We start from the raw sequence: 13,536 nt of genomic DNA, 5'->3' as shown, positions 1-13,536 counted from the left end.
CCCGTCTTCACTTTCTACACTAATTCTATTTCACGTTTGGAGAATCAGGGACTCTTTAGACTTCGTCCTGTCCCATTTCATGTGTGCGTGTTTGCGTGCGTGTGTGCGCGCGTGTGTTTGCATGCGTGTGTGCGCGCGTGTGTTTGCGTGTTTGTGTGTGTGCGCGCGCGCGTGTGTGTTTCAGAAAGGGACAAGAATTTGTATTGTTAGTGTTTCCTTGCATTGCCTCGTCAAGTCTTATTTTCACTGCAAAACTTCCGTGTTTTTTTAGATATTTTTTACTGGAAAACTACGGAGGGCCAAATTGCTCATATTTCAACAAATCATTTATTTTTCATACTTAATGAAATTGTTAAAAAAGATTAAATCGCTTTCATTGAGTGATGTGCCGATAACCAAATAACCTCGTGCTTAAATTAAAAATCGTCCTATAAAATAAACTAAAATAAAAATGGACACAAACTAGAGCTAAAATGAAATACAAGAGACATTCATTTATTTATTTAGTGATTTAATCATTTAAAAAATAATAAAATCATTCAATTAATCATTTCACAATTTTTTTTTAATGATTTATTTAAATACTTATTTGAGTCATTTGGCCCTCTATAAAATACAAAATAAAAATTTGAATATATATATATATATATAATTTGTTTTTGCAGGTTTACGCATTTAAATTTAATTAAAAAATAAATAATTGAGCAATCTTTAACCCGATAAAATCTTAAATATTTTGTCATTTTATTTTGTTAAAAATTATTCAAATAATCAATTAAAAATTTTAATTAATGGAATTTTGTTATGAAATTGAAATGCGTGTAACTTTAAACATTTTAAAAAATATATATATATATTTTTTTTTAATTTATTTATTTTTTTATAGAGGGCCAAATGACTCAAATTATTAAATTAATATTTAAATACATTTCTTTTAAAATACGTTTGAGTGAAGACAAGACAAAAAATACCAATTAAGGAAATAATTTTTGCGCGTTCTGATAAAATGTCAAATGCTTTTTTTAAACCTCTCTCTCTCTTTCTCTCTTTCTTTCTTTCTTTCTTTCTTTCTCTCTCTCTCTCTCTCTCTCTCTCTCTCTCTCTCTCTTTCATTGTTTCTTCTTATATTGGAGGAAGAGGTGGGCATTACATTTCCCTCTATATAAAGCCAGTGTAGGCGTAAAGCTGTAGGTGACGGAGAGAACGAGAGGAAATCCTGAGTGGGATCAATTTATAATCTTCTTTTTTATATATATGTTTGTTAGACCGGAGAGCGATTATAGTTGCCATTTCAAGCCAAACCACTCGTGCATTATCTGGTCAATGTCAAACAGAACAGCACCAGCAGAATCGCCCACACAGTGAGCGTCAGACTGAAGCCACTTCAGCGTTTATGCTCTTATGGAGAGCTCTGCACTTTTCCTGGGTTTCTGTTGCCTACACACTACTTTTTGGGCCTTTTTGGAAAACTAGGCACACTTAATCAGTGAACATGTTTGCACTAAAACACAAGCCAGTCGCTGCATTCAACACGTGACTCTCCAAAGCACACTTTTATTCAGACACAAACGGTAAAATAGGAACATCGGTGCTGTTCATGTGTGTGTGTATAAATGTTTGCTTTGCAATAACCACTATTGCTTCTATTTTGGGAAATGAAAACTGCCCCACTTTTGAACACGTGAACGTAATGTGTGCTTGGACTGGTTTAGGACTTGGGGAGTAAAACTGAAGGTGCACGTGTGATTTAGGGGGCACTGGTTTAAATGCATCCCACAAGCGTCTAGTGCAGAAAATCCAATCTCAGTTTTTGACTCTTGTAGCATGTTTTATAACATCAGTCAGGAACTTCAATAGTTAGCGAGCACGACTTTGACAAGGTGAATCTCACGAAAACAGTCCAGAACACGTCCAGAACACGTCCCTGTCATACTTCAAAAGATAAACGATCCATAAAGATAATGTTGCATATTTTAAATGAAATGTAGCATCGTTTAAAGGCAGCACAGTCGTGTAGCAAAGTACCATTATGACATATTAATACTTCAGAATTCAAATAAACGTAATGTGTGTGTAATGTGTGTGTGTGTGTAGTGTGTGATGTGTGTAATGTGTGTGTCTGTGTCTGTGTGTGTAGTGTGTGTGTGTGTGTGTATGTGTGTGTGTGTAATGTGTGTGTGTGTAATGTGTGTGTGTAATGTGTGTGTGTGTAATGTGTGTAATGTGTGTGTGTAATATGTGTGTGTGTGTGTGTGTAATGTGACGAGAGTTATGCTTAAAGGAATATTGAGCTCATTCAACAGCATTCCTGGCATAATGTTGATTAGCACATAAAAATTATTTAGACTCGTCCCTCCTTTATTTTCGCCTTTTTTGTAACTTTTTTTCCATAAATGGGACAATTCGAAAAATATCTATTTTTGTGCTAATCAACATTATGTCACAAATGCTGTTGATTGAGCTCAACTTGTATTGAACCCGGAAATATATATATATTTCTATATTTAAGGGGTGAATTACGTCCCGTACGTGTTCTTGACCGGTTTCGTGAGTTACCAGCAAACTTTGAACTTATATTCCCATTGAAAAACATTCAAAAATAGCCGAGTAGAACAAAAAGTGAAATCTGAGCGTTTTATTTCGTGTTGCAGAATTGTTAATGTTTGTTGACCGTTGTGTTTGCGTTACATGATCATGACATTAATTCTGATTATTAACTGAGCAATAAGCTTTAATCAGTTCATCAATGGAGGCGCTTATTTTTCTGTAGATTCATGTTTCCATTTACTTTGACAGATATAATATATTTAAAATCTCATATTAACTTAAATATTTTTGCCATTTATTTGATTTGTTCTTCCATTTAAACTCAAAATCTTGCACTTTTCAAGAAAATGCAATCGTTGTTGCATCTCGGAGAACTTTATATATGTGTGTGTGTGTGTGTGTGTGTGTGTGTGTGTGTGTGTGTGTGTGTCGATCTCAAGAAAACACATTTATCATCTCAGCAATTACTTTTATTGAGGGCTACAGGAAGCCTTCGCCCACGTTTAGTCGACTTTACACATTATTTCATTCTTGTTTTTTACTCTGGATCAAAAGAACAAAATGACTCTCATTTCTCTTGTGTTATCAAATGTTTGTCTTTGTCATCAGATATTTCCTTGTGGTCCATTTCATGTATCAGAATGTGTCGTTCTGAGAATCATATTTATTAACAATCTTACATGTCGATCAACATTGATTTTATTTTTGCTATTATTATCATTATTTTCAGTAATTGGAAGATGATGTTTGTGCAATATAACATGTTTTTGTTTTGTTTGTAACCGGAATTAAACTGTTGGACTTTGTGGTGAGATAACCATATTTTTTGTATAGAAACAGAGCTGAACTTTATAATAATGGGTCGAGATGTTGCTTCACAAGGAACAGTTAGTGCTAGTGCAACTAATGCTTTTGAGAAACACTCACATTTAATCGTCTACCCATGTTTAAAGTCAATCTTAGCACAAGGGTTCAGAATTTATTTTTGAATCAGCTTAAACACAGTAGAAACTTATTGAGCTTCGACGACAACAGCAAAAATATCATGCAGGTTTTCCTGAAGGAAAAATGAAGTGCAAGCTTGTTGTTTTATATATCAGGGAAAAATAAAGAGATTTTAACATGAAAACATTCAGTCTAGTGTCATAATGTTTCTTTTGACACATTTTATAATCATACTGCATATTTTACTGACTGTATTAAATAGGTTATAAAGCCCCTGGATAAGCTGCAGGTCTAAGCCATGTTTCCATCTGCCTTTTTCTCCTTCTCATGTGTCATTAATGCATAATAATTTGACTCCGATATCTTTTTCTGAAATGATTAGATTAGCAACATGCAAGACTTTAACCTGAATCCTAATGTAATCTCTAACCTTAACTTTAAAGTCAACATTGAACAGAATTCACAACCTGTTTTACCTTCTTAAAGGGCTGTAAGTTGACTAATTTACTAAATATTACACAATTAGACTGTGTAGTTAGAAGGCAAAGTCAATTTTGATTGCATGTCGATTTAAACCTATAACTAACCATTAAGTAACTGTTAACGAACCATTAAGTAACTGTAAACTAACCATTAATTAACTGTAAATTAGCCATTAAGGAACCGTTAACTAACCATTACGTAACTGTAAACTAACCATTAAGGAACTGTAAACTAACCATTAAGGAACCGTTAACTAACCATTAACTAACTGTAAACTAACCATTAAGTAACTGTAAACTAACCATTAAGGAACCGTTAACTAACCATTAACTAACTGTAAACTAACCATTAAGTAACCATTAATTAACTGTAAACAAACCATTAATTAACTGTAAACTAACCATTAAAGAGCAACATGCAGGTTGGACACCCCTATATAGCATAGTGTATGTTGATGATAAAACAACTAGATTTTCTGAACTGGAGTAATATATATTTAGCCATTAACGATATTTTGAGATAAATTGTGATAAAATAACTTCCGCGTCTATAAAGCACTAACCGGAAGTGACGATGGGCGATGGAGTCTGGTCAAGGTCAAGCTCAGGTTACAATGGATGCGAATGAAGAAACCGAGTTCTCCGGTGTGGACGAACATGCCTATGATGGCCCACAGGCCTATAATTATGAGTAATACATTTGGACCTTGCAATTTATTGGAGAGTATAATGTTAGCCTACGGGGATACAAAATCAGACGGGAGGGTGGCGGGAGAACAGTTTGAATTGAAATGCAGGGGAAACGGGAGAGTTGGGCTAGCTTCCTGCCAATAGTTATAGCATTGTGCAAACTACTAAATTCATTTCAGAAGGCAGACAATTACGTTACGACAACCTGTCCTAAAGCTCAGTCTCTCTCCCTCTCTCTGTATTATTATACTAAATAAATATTAAATATTTAATATTATAAAAAATATATTATATAAAAATATTATACCATTATTATTACGAAATTACACAAATTAAGAGTTAAAATAATTAAAAGTAAGACTTACTCTGCTAAGTGCTCGTTTTCATTGCACAGAATGTCTGCTAATGTTAGCACTTGGTCCTCCAGTCCCGCCCGCGCCAAAATCCGGTGTAAACTTTGACGGTGGACTTGATTCCATCGAGTGCACCGAGGGAACAGCATCAGTAATCAGCCTCACGTGGTCCTTACTCCGAAATCCCATCCGAGACTCCAACAAATCTCCAGGTCGATAATTCTCCGGAGTGAAATGTGCGCCACAAACGACCGAGTGTGTGGTAACAGACGCGGCAGTGAAGTCTGCTCTCTTCACCTGCACAAAACGCACCCAAGACCGAAAAGCCTCGTTTTTCCTAGAAGGAAAATGATGGACACGATGTCCTGACAGGCTGGAATTCGTGCAACCAGCACAAACACAATAATTTACCATTAAGGCTTCTCTAAAACTCGATCTAAAACTTTCTGTCTCTCACTACTGCTCTAACTACATCAACACTCAACAATGAGAGAGCTGACCGCGAGCTCTTTTATTTGCTTTGCCCTACGTCATATGACGCGTTGCTATAGCGGGAAAGGCGTATTCCAGAGCCTAGCACATTTTCATCAAAATATCTACATCAAATGGGATTTCATTAGTAATTTCTACATATGTGTTTTTAAGACCTCTGCAGACAATATAAAGTATTAATTCAGTTATAAATTCAACCTGCATGTTGCTCTTTAAGGAACCGTTAACTAACCATTAAGGAACCGTTAACTAACCATTAATTAACTGTAAATTAACCATTAAGGAACCGTTAACTAACCATTAAGGAACCGTTAACTAACCATTAACTAACTGTAAACTAACCATTAATTAACTGTAAACGAACCATTAATTAACTGTAAACAAACCATTTAAGGAACCGTTAACTAACCATTAATTAACTGTAAACTAACTATTAAGGAACCGTTAACTAACCATTTAAGGAACAGTTAACTAACCATTAATTAACTGTAAACTAACCATTAAGGAACAAGTAACTGTAAACTAACCATTAAGTAACTGTAAACTAACCATTAATTAACTGTAAACTAACCATTAATTAACCGTTAACTAACCATTAAGGAACCGTTAACTAACCATTAAGGAACCGTTAACTAACCATTAACTAACTGTAAACTAACCATTAACCGTTAACCAACTGTAAACGAACCATTAATTAACTGTAAACTAACCATTAAGGAACAAGTAACTGTAAACTAACCATTAAGTAACTGTTAACTAACCATTAATTAACTGTAAACTAACCATTAATTAACTGTAAACTAACCATTAAGTAACTGTTAACTAACCATTAACTATAATTTGTTGTGGAAAAAATACTGCAAATATTCCAAAAAATTAAAATGCACAAAATTATTTGCAGAATGTAACCGAATAAAATTACAACAAAATCCCTGTAAGCCCGTTTATCGGTCCAATGGCGGTCTCCAATAATACGGGTGAAGGTCTCTGCGCGTTACAGTCTTTCTTGTTACGCAACACAACAAGATTAAATGAAATACATTTTCTCTTATGTATTACCTCGTTATTTCATCTGACTCCATAAATGAAAAAGGTTTTTAATGATATCTGAGCATCATTAAAAGTGAGCGAATGTTATAATTATTCCTTTTAACTCCTTTAATTATATTTTACCCGTTTAGATTAAGAAACTGTCGCTTTGAGGTCCTCGTGGGTTTTTCTCTACACCGCGGGTCTCACAATCACAAGCGGCCAGTATTGGATCATCAAACAGAGGTAATTGCTATATACCTGAGATCGGTCACATTCACGTATACACAATCAAAGATACTTCAGTATAGCCCCCATGGAATTGCATACACTTGAATGTAACTTAACGTTTTCTTCAGTAGAGGTCATGACCACTATTACAGATGTAAGTTGACCAACATAACTTCTCTTATAATAGCTTTGGATTGGCCATGCGTGGTTTCCCACGTACAGTTATCTGGAGAAACATCAAATTAAAACAGAGGTAAGACACCCGAATTTAGATTGGTCAAGCAGCGTTTGCTGTTCTAAATGGAAATTCCCTTTTTGTCTTTGCAAACCAAGTACACTTGAATCGATGCCAAATATTAGTCGTCACTAATCTGACGCAGACTTGCGGTAACATACGAATCATTTAATCTGTTTGGGAAACACAATGTCAGAGTCAGTCAGAATAAAATCAAATGTTGACAATTTATTGATCAGGTAACATCATCAATTCATCAATTCCAATTAGACAGTGATAAGTCAAAGTTAGACATTTTATCAAAACATAAGTTATTCTGTGTGGGATCGTCTGACTACAGAGAACCATGAACAATGTGTCACATCTCCTTAAATACCCAAACCATGATCAAAGGGAATTTTGGGAGTGGTTTGGTTTGGAAGTCCTGGGGACATACTTCATTAACATACAGGCATACAGAATGGGGACAGACCTCCAGAATTATACAGCATTTGGCAAAGACCTTAGAATTGTGTTACCATTAGTTTTACCAACCTGGGAAAGAGACCATTATACCAGTCGCACTGAGACATTTTAAATGATATGCCTAGTCACATTATTTGTATACATCAGTCATGATATTTTGATGCATGTGGATCTTCGGTGAGTTTAAAGTGATTCTGAGCTGAAGGAGGAGTGGAGGGGGGCAGATGTTTGTGAGTTTTAGGAGAATAGACCTAAATTGTTTATCACAGTACATTTTCTGAATTACACCACTTCCTGTTGACTTTTCTCTTTTTAGTTGAACATCATGTTGAACATTGATTCTGAAGGAAACCGCCGGATCACACATTTCTTTGCCTTAATGCACGTTGTGGGTGAAGCCTTCTGTGACACGCTGAAGACCTTTTAGACAAATTTACAGAATATAAATACATGCACGGTTAATCCAGATATTAGGAAATAATTGTGAGGTAAAAAGTGCATTTCTCAGTCAAGTCTTCACTAAATTAATGTTAGACATGATGCATTAATACAGATTTGATGCTGCCGGGTTCTGACTGAGAAACAGATCTGTGATTAAAATATATAATTCAAATAAAATAATTCAGCCCGCATATAAGAGGACGTTTAGTCCAAACATGCCCGAGCAGTGTGTGCATGCATGCAGGAGAGAAAGATTTGGGCTATTAATTGATTTTAGACGGCCTGATGTATTTTTTGGGTGTATATTTAATATTACGAAGACTTTTATTGAAAGGATGTTATTTTATATAGGCTAATCTGTACTTTCCTTGTTATGCTATGCTGATGATTTCACCACATGGGGAAAAAATTCATTAAAATTTAATTTAAACACTTATTTAGTTTGAGGGAAGTCCCTTATTTTGTGCAGTTAATGTTATTAACTGTTCTTTAATTTTGTTCTAACCATTTACCATTTGGGAAGGCGGAAGTGGAATGCTGGAACAGAAACAGTCAATTTTGACTCAATTCAGGAATACAGCATAAAATTTGAAGAGAAAACCAGCAAATCTATGTTAGCAACACACTTAAAACTCTCTCTTGTTTCTCTCATCTGTCAGTCCGTCATCAGTTCTGTGATTAGATCATCTATTTAAAAATTACATAAAGCGTTCAGAGTATCTAGATCTACAGCAATGTGTTACAATCAAGCAAAGTGCCAATCAATATACATAAATGATATGTATAAAAGTTACTGTCATGACAATTACCATCTAAAAGCTCAACTCTTCGTCATTATTAGGTCCCTTAAAACTCACACTCTTCTAAATCCTTTTTACCATTAATTCTCCTCCTGCCAAGTAGGTGGCGATATGCACAAATAATGCAAATTGCCAAAACCAAAAGAACAAAGTGAAAGTAGAGATTTCTATTAAAAAAACGACTTAAATATTTATATGTTTCTCAGCCACACTTATCAAATCACTTCAGAAGTTATGGATTAAACCACTGGAGTCTTATGGATTACTTTTATACTGCATTTATGTGCTTTTTGGTCACCATTCACTTGCATTGTATGAACCTGCAGTGCTAAAATATTCTTCTATAATCTATTTAAAAGATACTTAAAAAATAATAATAAGATATATCAGATTTGATTAGATTGTAAGATGCTGTTTTCAGTGTTTCTCCTCTTGTCTGCACTGTAAAGATGAACGTATATCAAAAGGATGGAGGTCAAAGGTGAGTTTCCGAGTGGAAGACAGGAGTCAGAGATTTAGCGGACAGATTTGGGAGGCGTCCGACGCTGATAACCAGCATCCCCTTTGCAGTCAGTGTGTTGCTCACAGACAATGGGTCCATGTCAGCTGGCAGCTGAGACTTATGGGTAAACTTGTCTGCGACACTTCCATCTGCTCCCATCTGAAACGAGGGACAAATGAAACATTGTCTGGTAAGTGCATGAGTGTTTTCAGCATACAAGCACACTGCATACTACACAATATATTTACTGTATACTGCATACTACACAATATATATACTGTATACTGCATACTACACAATATATATACTGTATACTGCATACTACTTATAAAACATTATATGAACGTGTTGCATACTGTTGTCAAATGATTTCAGTGTTAGATGTTGAATTCAGCAAGAGAAGTTATCATTCATGATATGAAAATATATGTTATTTACTGTGCTGGAAACAAATAAATACTGTATATAATCTATACAGCACACTTTGTTCCAAAAAAAGAGATATGCTACTCCATACATAGTCCATGAGATCACAGATGCTCAACAGTACACACACATACACACCTTCTCTGCATGAATAACTACACACTGATTATACGCCAGCACCACCACTTCTTGTGGCTCAAACCCACTGACATCTGCGGACAGGAAGTAGCGGTCGCCCGTCGCACTCACTACACCCATTCTGGCCGGACGCCCAGAGCCCGGAACTGAAAGAGAGAGATACATTAGATGAGAAGTTGGCTGTATCAGTCTTGTTTATAAACCTCATAGGAAATTATTTAAACCTTATACCTTTAGACGTCTGTGAGCTCAAATGACACCCTTCATATATATATATATATATATATATATATATATATATATATATATATATATATAATAAGCATTTATTTTTTGTCACTTCAGTATAAAGCTAACTTGAATACTTAGCAGCGCTTTTCTATGTCATGCAATAGGGGCAACTGCTGCCATCTGCTGGAGAAAAAAACATGATATATTTTATAGCAATGACAATGACAGCCTGTAGGTGGCCTCAGTGTTCCCCTTATTGTTCCTTGGTCTGTGTGACTAAATATTGTAACTTAATTTCTATATATTATCAACAAGTTATGCATTTGGATATATATTTAGACATTACAAAAGACTATTATTTCTTAAAGTTTAGCTATTTTTGTTTTGTATGGGAACTGTTTTTATAACAAAAAGTGTTTTATAACAAAAATATGCAATGCTTTTTTTCTGGAAGGGTTAACAGTCTCTACATTACTTATAGGGTGTAGGCAGCACTGGACTGGGAAGAGAAATCGGCCCGGGATTGTACATGGCAACTGGCCCAAAACTTGTTGGGGGGGTTCACTGTCCTTTTCTGCATATTGCAGCGCCGTTTTGTGGTCCGTTCTGCATAACGCTTATTTATATATAATGCTTCATTTTAGCTTATCGTGGCACGTTTTGCACATTTTAGCATATCGACGCACCGGCCCACTCGGTTCTCCCGATGGCCAGTCCACCCCTGATCGCCCCCAAAGTGCATCAGCCCGGGAAAATGCCGGTATGCCAGATTACCAGTCCAGCCCTGGGTGTAGGTATGACCGTGCAGTCTCTTGAGCAGAACAGTTTTTCTCTGCAGTTTCCCTGCAGGCTCATCAATGCACTCTAATTTAAACGTTTTTGTTTTATCTACAGCTTGATAATGTTGAGCAATAGTTTGAGAGAATTCAATATAATTCATGATTATATCTTGGAGATATTGCCTGGTGAGCTTCACAGAACATGATAATTAGAAACGATTCACTCAATTTTAAGAATTGCTCCTCACAATGTATGCAGCCTCTAAGAGACCAGTTGCCCTGGCAACACCCTTTCGTGGACTTTTGGTCTCCACAGTAACCTCCAAAAGACTCTCCATCACCTTTGTAACCTATAAAGCATTCTCATTTACATTTATAATTGCCTTGGTAACCGATAAAAGACTCTTGATTACCTTGGTAACCTCCAAAAGACTCTTCATCTCCTTGGTAACCTATAATCGATTTTCATCAAACTTGTAAAAGACTCTTAATTGCCTAGGTAACCTATAAAAGGCTCTTGATTACCTTGGTAACCTCCAAAAGACTCTTCATCTCCTTGGTAACCTATAATCGATTTTCATCAAACTTGTAAAAGACTCTTAATTGCCTAGGTAACCTGTAAAAGGCTCTTGATTACCTTGGTAACCTCCAAAGGACTCTTCATCTCCTTGGTAACCTATAATCGATTTTCATCAAACTTGTAAAAGACTCTTAATTGCCTAGGTAACCTATAAAAGGCTCTTGATTACCTTGGTAACCTCCAAAAGACTCTTCATCTCCTTGGTAACCTATAATCGATTTTCATCAAACTTGTAAAAGACTCTTAATTGCCTAGGTAACCTGTAAAAGGCTCTTGATTACCTTGGTAACCTCCAAAGGACTCGTTCCACGAAGACTCATCCTGTGAATCACCATGGTAACAGGTGAAGGATTCTTGCTCTGGCTCAAACCCATTGGCGATGGAGTTGATGGAGGTTTCTTCTCCAAACTGACTGTGAAGTCTCGGCTGGAGAGCATCAGAGTTGAAGGACCTCAAGGTACTCGTGCTGTAACGGGACGAGCGATGGAATGAGGAAGAGGAGCAACGAGAGGCCGAAGGACTGCTCAGAGAAGCCATGACTGAATGGGATCACGGATGGAGGACAACCGAGTGGTCTGACTATGAGTGGGTTATAAAGAGAGTTTGGCCCCATGCATTGTGGGTCAGCTGAGAAGCCTCACCACTCCATAAAAGGCTTTGACTCCTGGCATCCACTCCTAGAATAACGGTTAAGAAGATAAGAAATGGAAAAGCTCTCCAAATGAGCAGGAGACCCCCAACACAAACACTCTTATCAGACGCCCCGATGATCTCAGAGCTGCTCTTAAAATCAGTAACTTAAACGTAACCGTCTTTGGCAGAAAGTCTTAAACCAGAAGTGTGTCACTTTTTCGGTGTTAAAATACTTTCTCCTATCCCAGCATAATACGCAGAGGCAACTTTAAGTAAACTATTTGTAGGTCAGATTTCTCTAAAACATGAGCACAACCTTTGTTCATGTTTGTTTTGAGTGACCTGTCCTTAACGACACGACAGCGAAGACTCAACCAATGGCGTGAGTTGGGGGCGGAACTGTCTGTTTGTTTGATCAATGGAAGATGGGTAGCGTATTCAGAAAGCAACGTTTGTTTTTCAGTGGCGCTAGTGGGGCAGAAATGACACACTTGCATCAACGTTGTAGAGTACATTGAACCTTATGGAGTGACGCATCAGCTTCAGCGTTGCCATCGGTGCCACTTTGTGCACACGTCACACGGTCAAACAATTTGCTTAAACTGTGACATCACTGCCGCTGACCTTCTGAAGCAGCCAGTGGATACTGGACAATCTGCATACAGTGACGTGCAAAAGTATGTGCACCCCTGATCAAAATGTATGTTGCGGTGAAGAGCGAAGCGAGCAAAAGATGGCCGAAGTTTAAACATGACACATTTCTTCAATATTTTATGCAATTTTACTTTTTATTTCCATCTTTTACAGGTTCGAAAAAAGGCCCAAAGCACAATTTTGCGATGGTCAGTATGTATTAACACCCCCTTGGGCAAGTATCCCAGCTTGTAAATGCTTTTCGTGGCCAGCTAAGAGTCTTTCCATTCTTGTTTGGGGGATTTTCACCCATTCTTCCTTGCAAAAGACTTCTCGTTCTGTGATTCGTGGGCCGTCCTGCATGCGCTGCTCTTTTCAGGTCTATTAGGTTGGGGGACTGTGAGGGTCATGGCAAAACCTTCAGCTTGCACCTCTTGAGGTCGTCCATTGTGGATTTTGAGGTGTGTTTAGTATCATTATACAGTTGTCTTCAGCGCTTCGGGCTTGTTTAGATGTTCGTTTGCAAACTTCTGACGCTGAGTTTATTGGTGAGGACTCGGGAAGGTCATATTTGTCCAGGTGTCGCATTAGAACGGTGCACCACTACCCCAGAGTCTGCTAAATCTTCCTTAAGGTCTATTGCAGTCAAATGGGGTTTCAATCCTACGAGCAGTCCTCTCAGAAAGTTGTCTTGGTCTTCCAGACCTCAACTTGACCTCCACCGTTCCCCGTTAACTGCCATTTCTTAATTACATTACGAACTGAGGAAACGGCAACCTGAAAACACTTTTCTATCTCCTTATAGCCTCTCCTGCTTTGTGAGCATCAATTATTGAAATGTTCAGAGTGCTAGCAGCTGCTTAGAGGAGCACATGGCTGCTGATTGTTGGGACAGGATTTGAGA

General features: G+C 37.0%; 2 protein-coding genes across 2 annotated transcripts in view; one reads left to right on the top strand and one right to left on the bottom strand.

Annotated features, from left to right (window-relative positions):
• LOC127632143 (chloride channel protein 2-like) overlaps positions 1–715 on the top strand; it is a 76,750-nt gene extending 76,035 nt beyond the window's left edge. Inside the window, exon 23 of the mRNA XM_052110720.1 lies at positions 1–715. This exon is cut by the window's left edge and continues 301 nt beyond it. The gene's annotated coding sequence lies outside the window, so the exon portion shown is untranslated.
• Positions 716–7,211: 6,496 nt separating this feature from the next.
• hspb12 (heat shock protein, alpha-crystallin-related, b12) lies at positions 7,212–12,104 on the bottom strand. The gene is made up of 3 exons (XM_052110740.1): positions 11,648–12,104; positions 9,777–9,922; positions 7,212–9,371 (listed from the first exon to the last, which is right to left on the bottom strand). Exons 1-3 carry the CDS (start codon positions 11,901–11,903, stop codon positions 9,186–9,188), a joined length of 588 nt encoding a protein of 195 aa, XP_051966700.1. The 5' UTR covers positions 11,904–12,104; the 3' UTR covers positions 7,212–9,185.
• Positions 12,105–13,536: the final 1,432 nt, after the last annotated feature.

This window comes from Xyrauchen texanus, chromosome 38 (genome assembly GCF_025860055.1).
Source record: "Xyrauchen texanus isolate HMW12.3.18 chromosome 38, RBS_HiC_50CHRs, whole genome shotgun sequence".
Taxonomy (NCBI): Eukaryota; Metazoa; Chordata; class Actinopteri; order Cypriniformes; family Catostomidae; genus Xyrauchen; species Xyrauchen texanus.
Note: the sequence above shows the minus strand (reverse complement) of the source record. Positions and strands in the feature narration are given on the sequence as shown.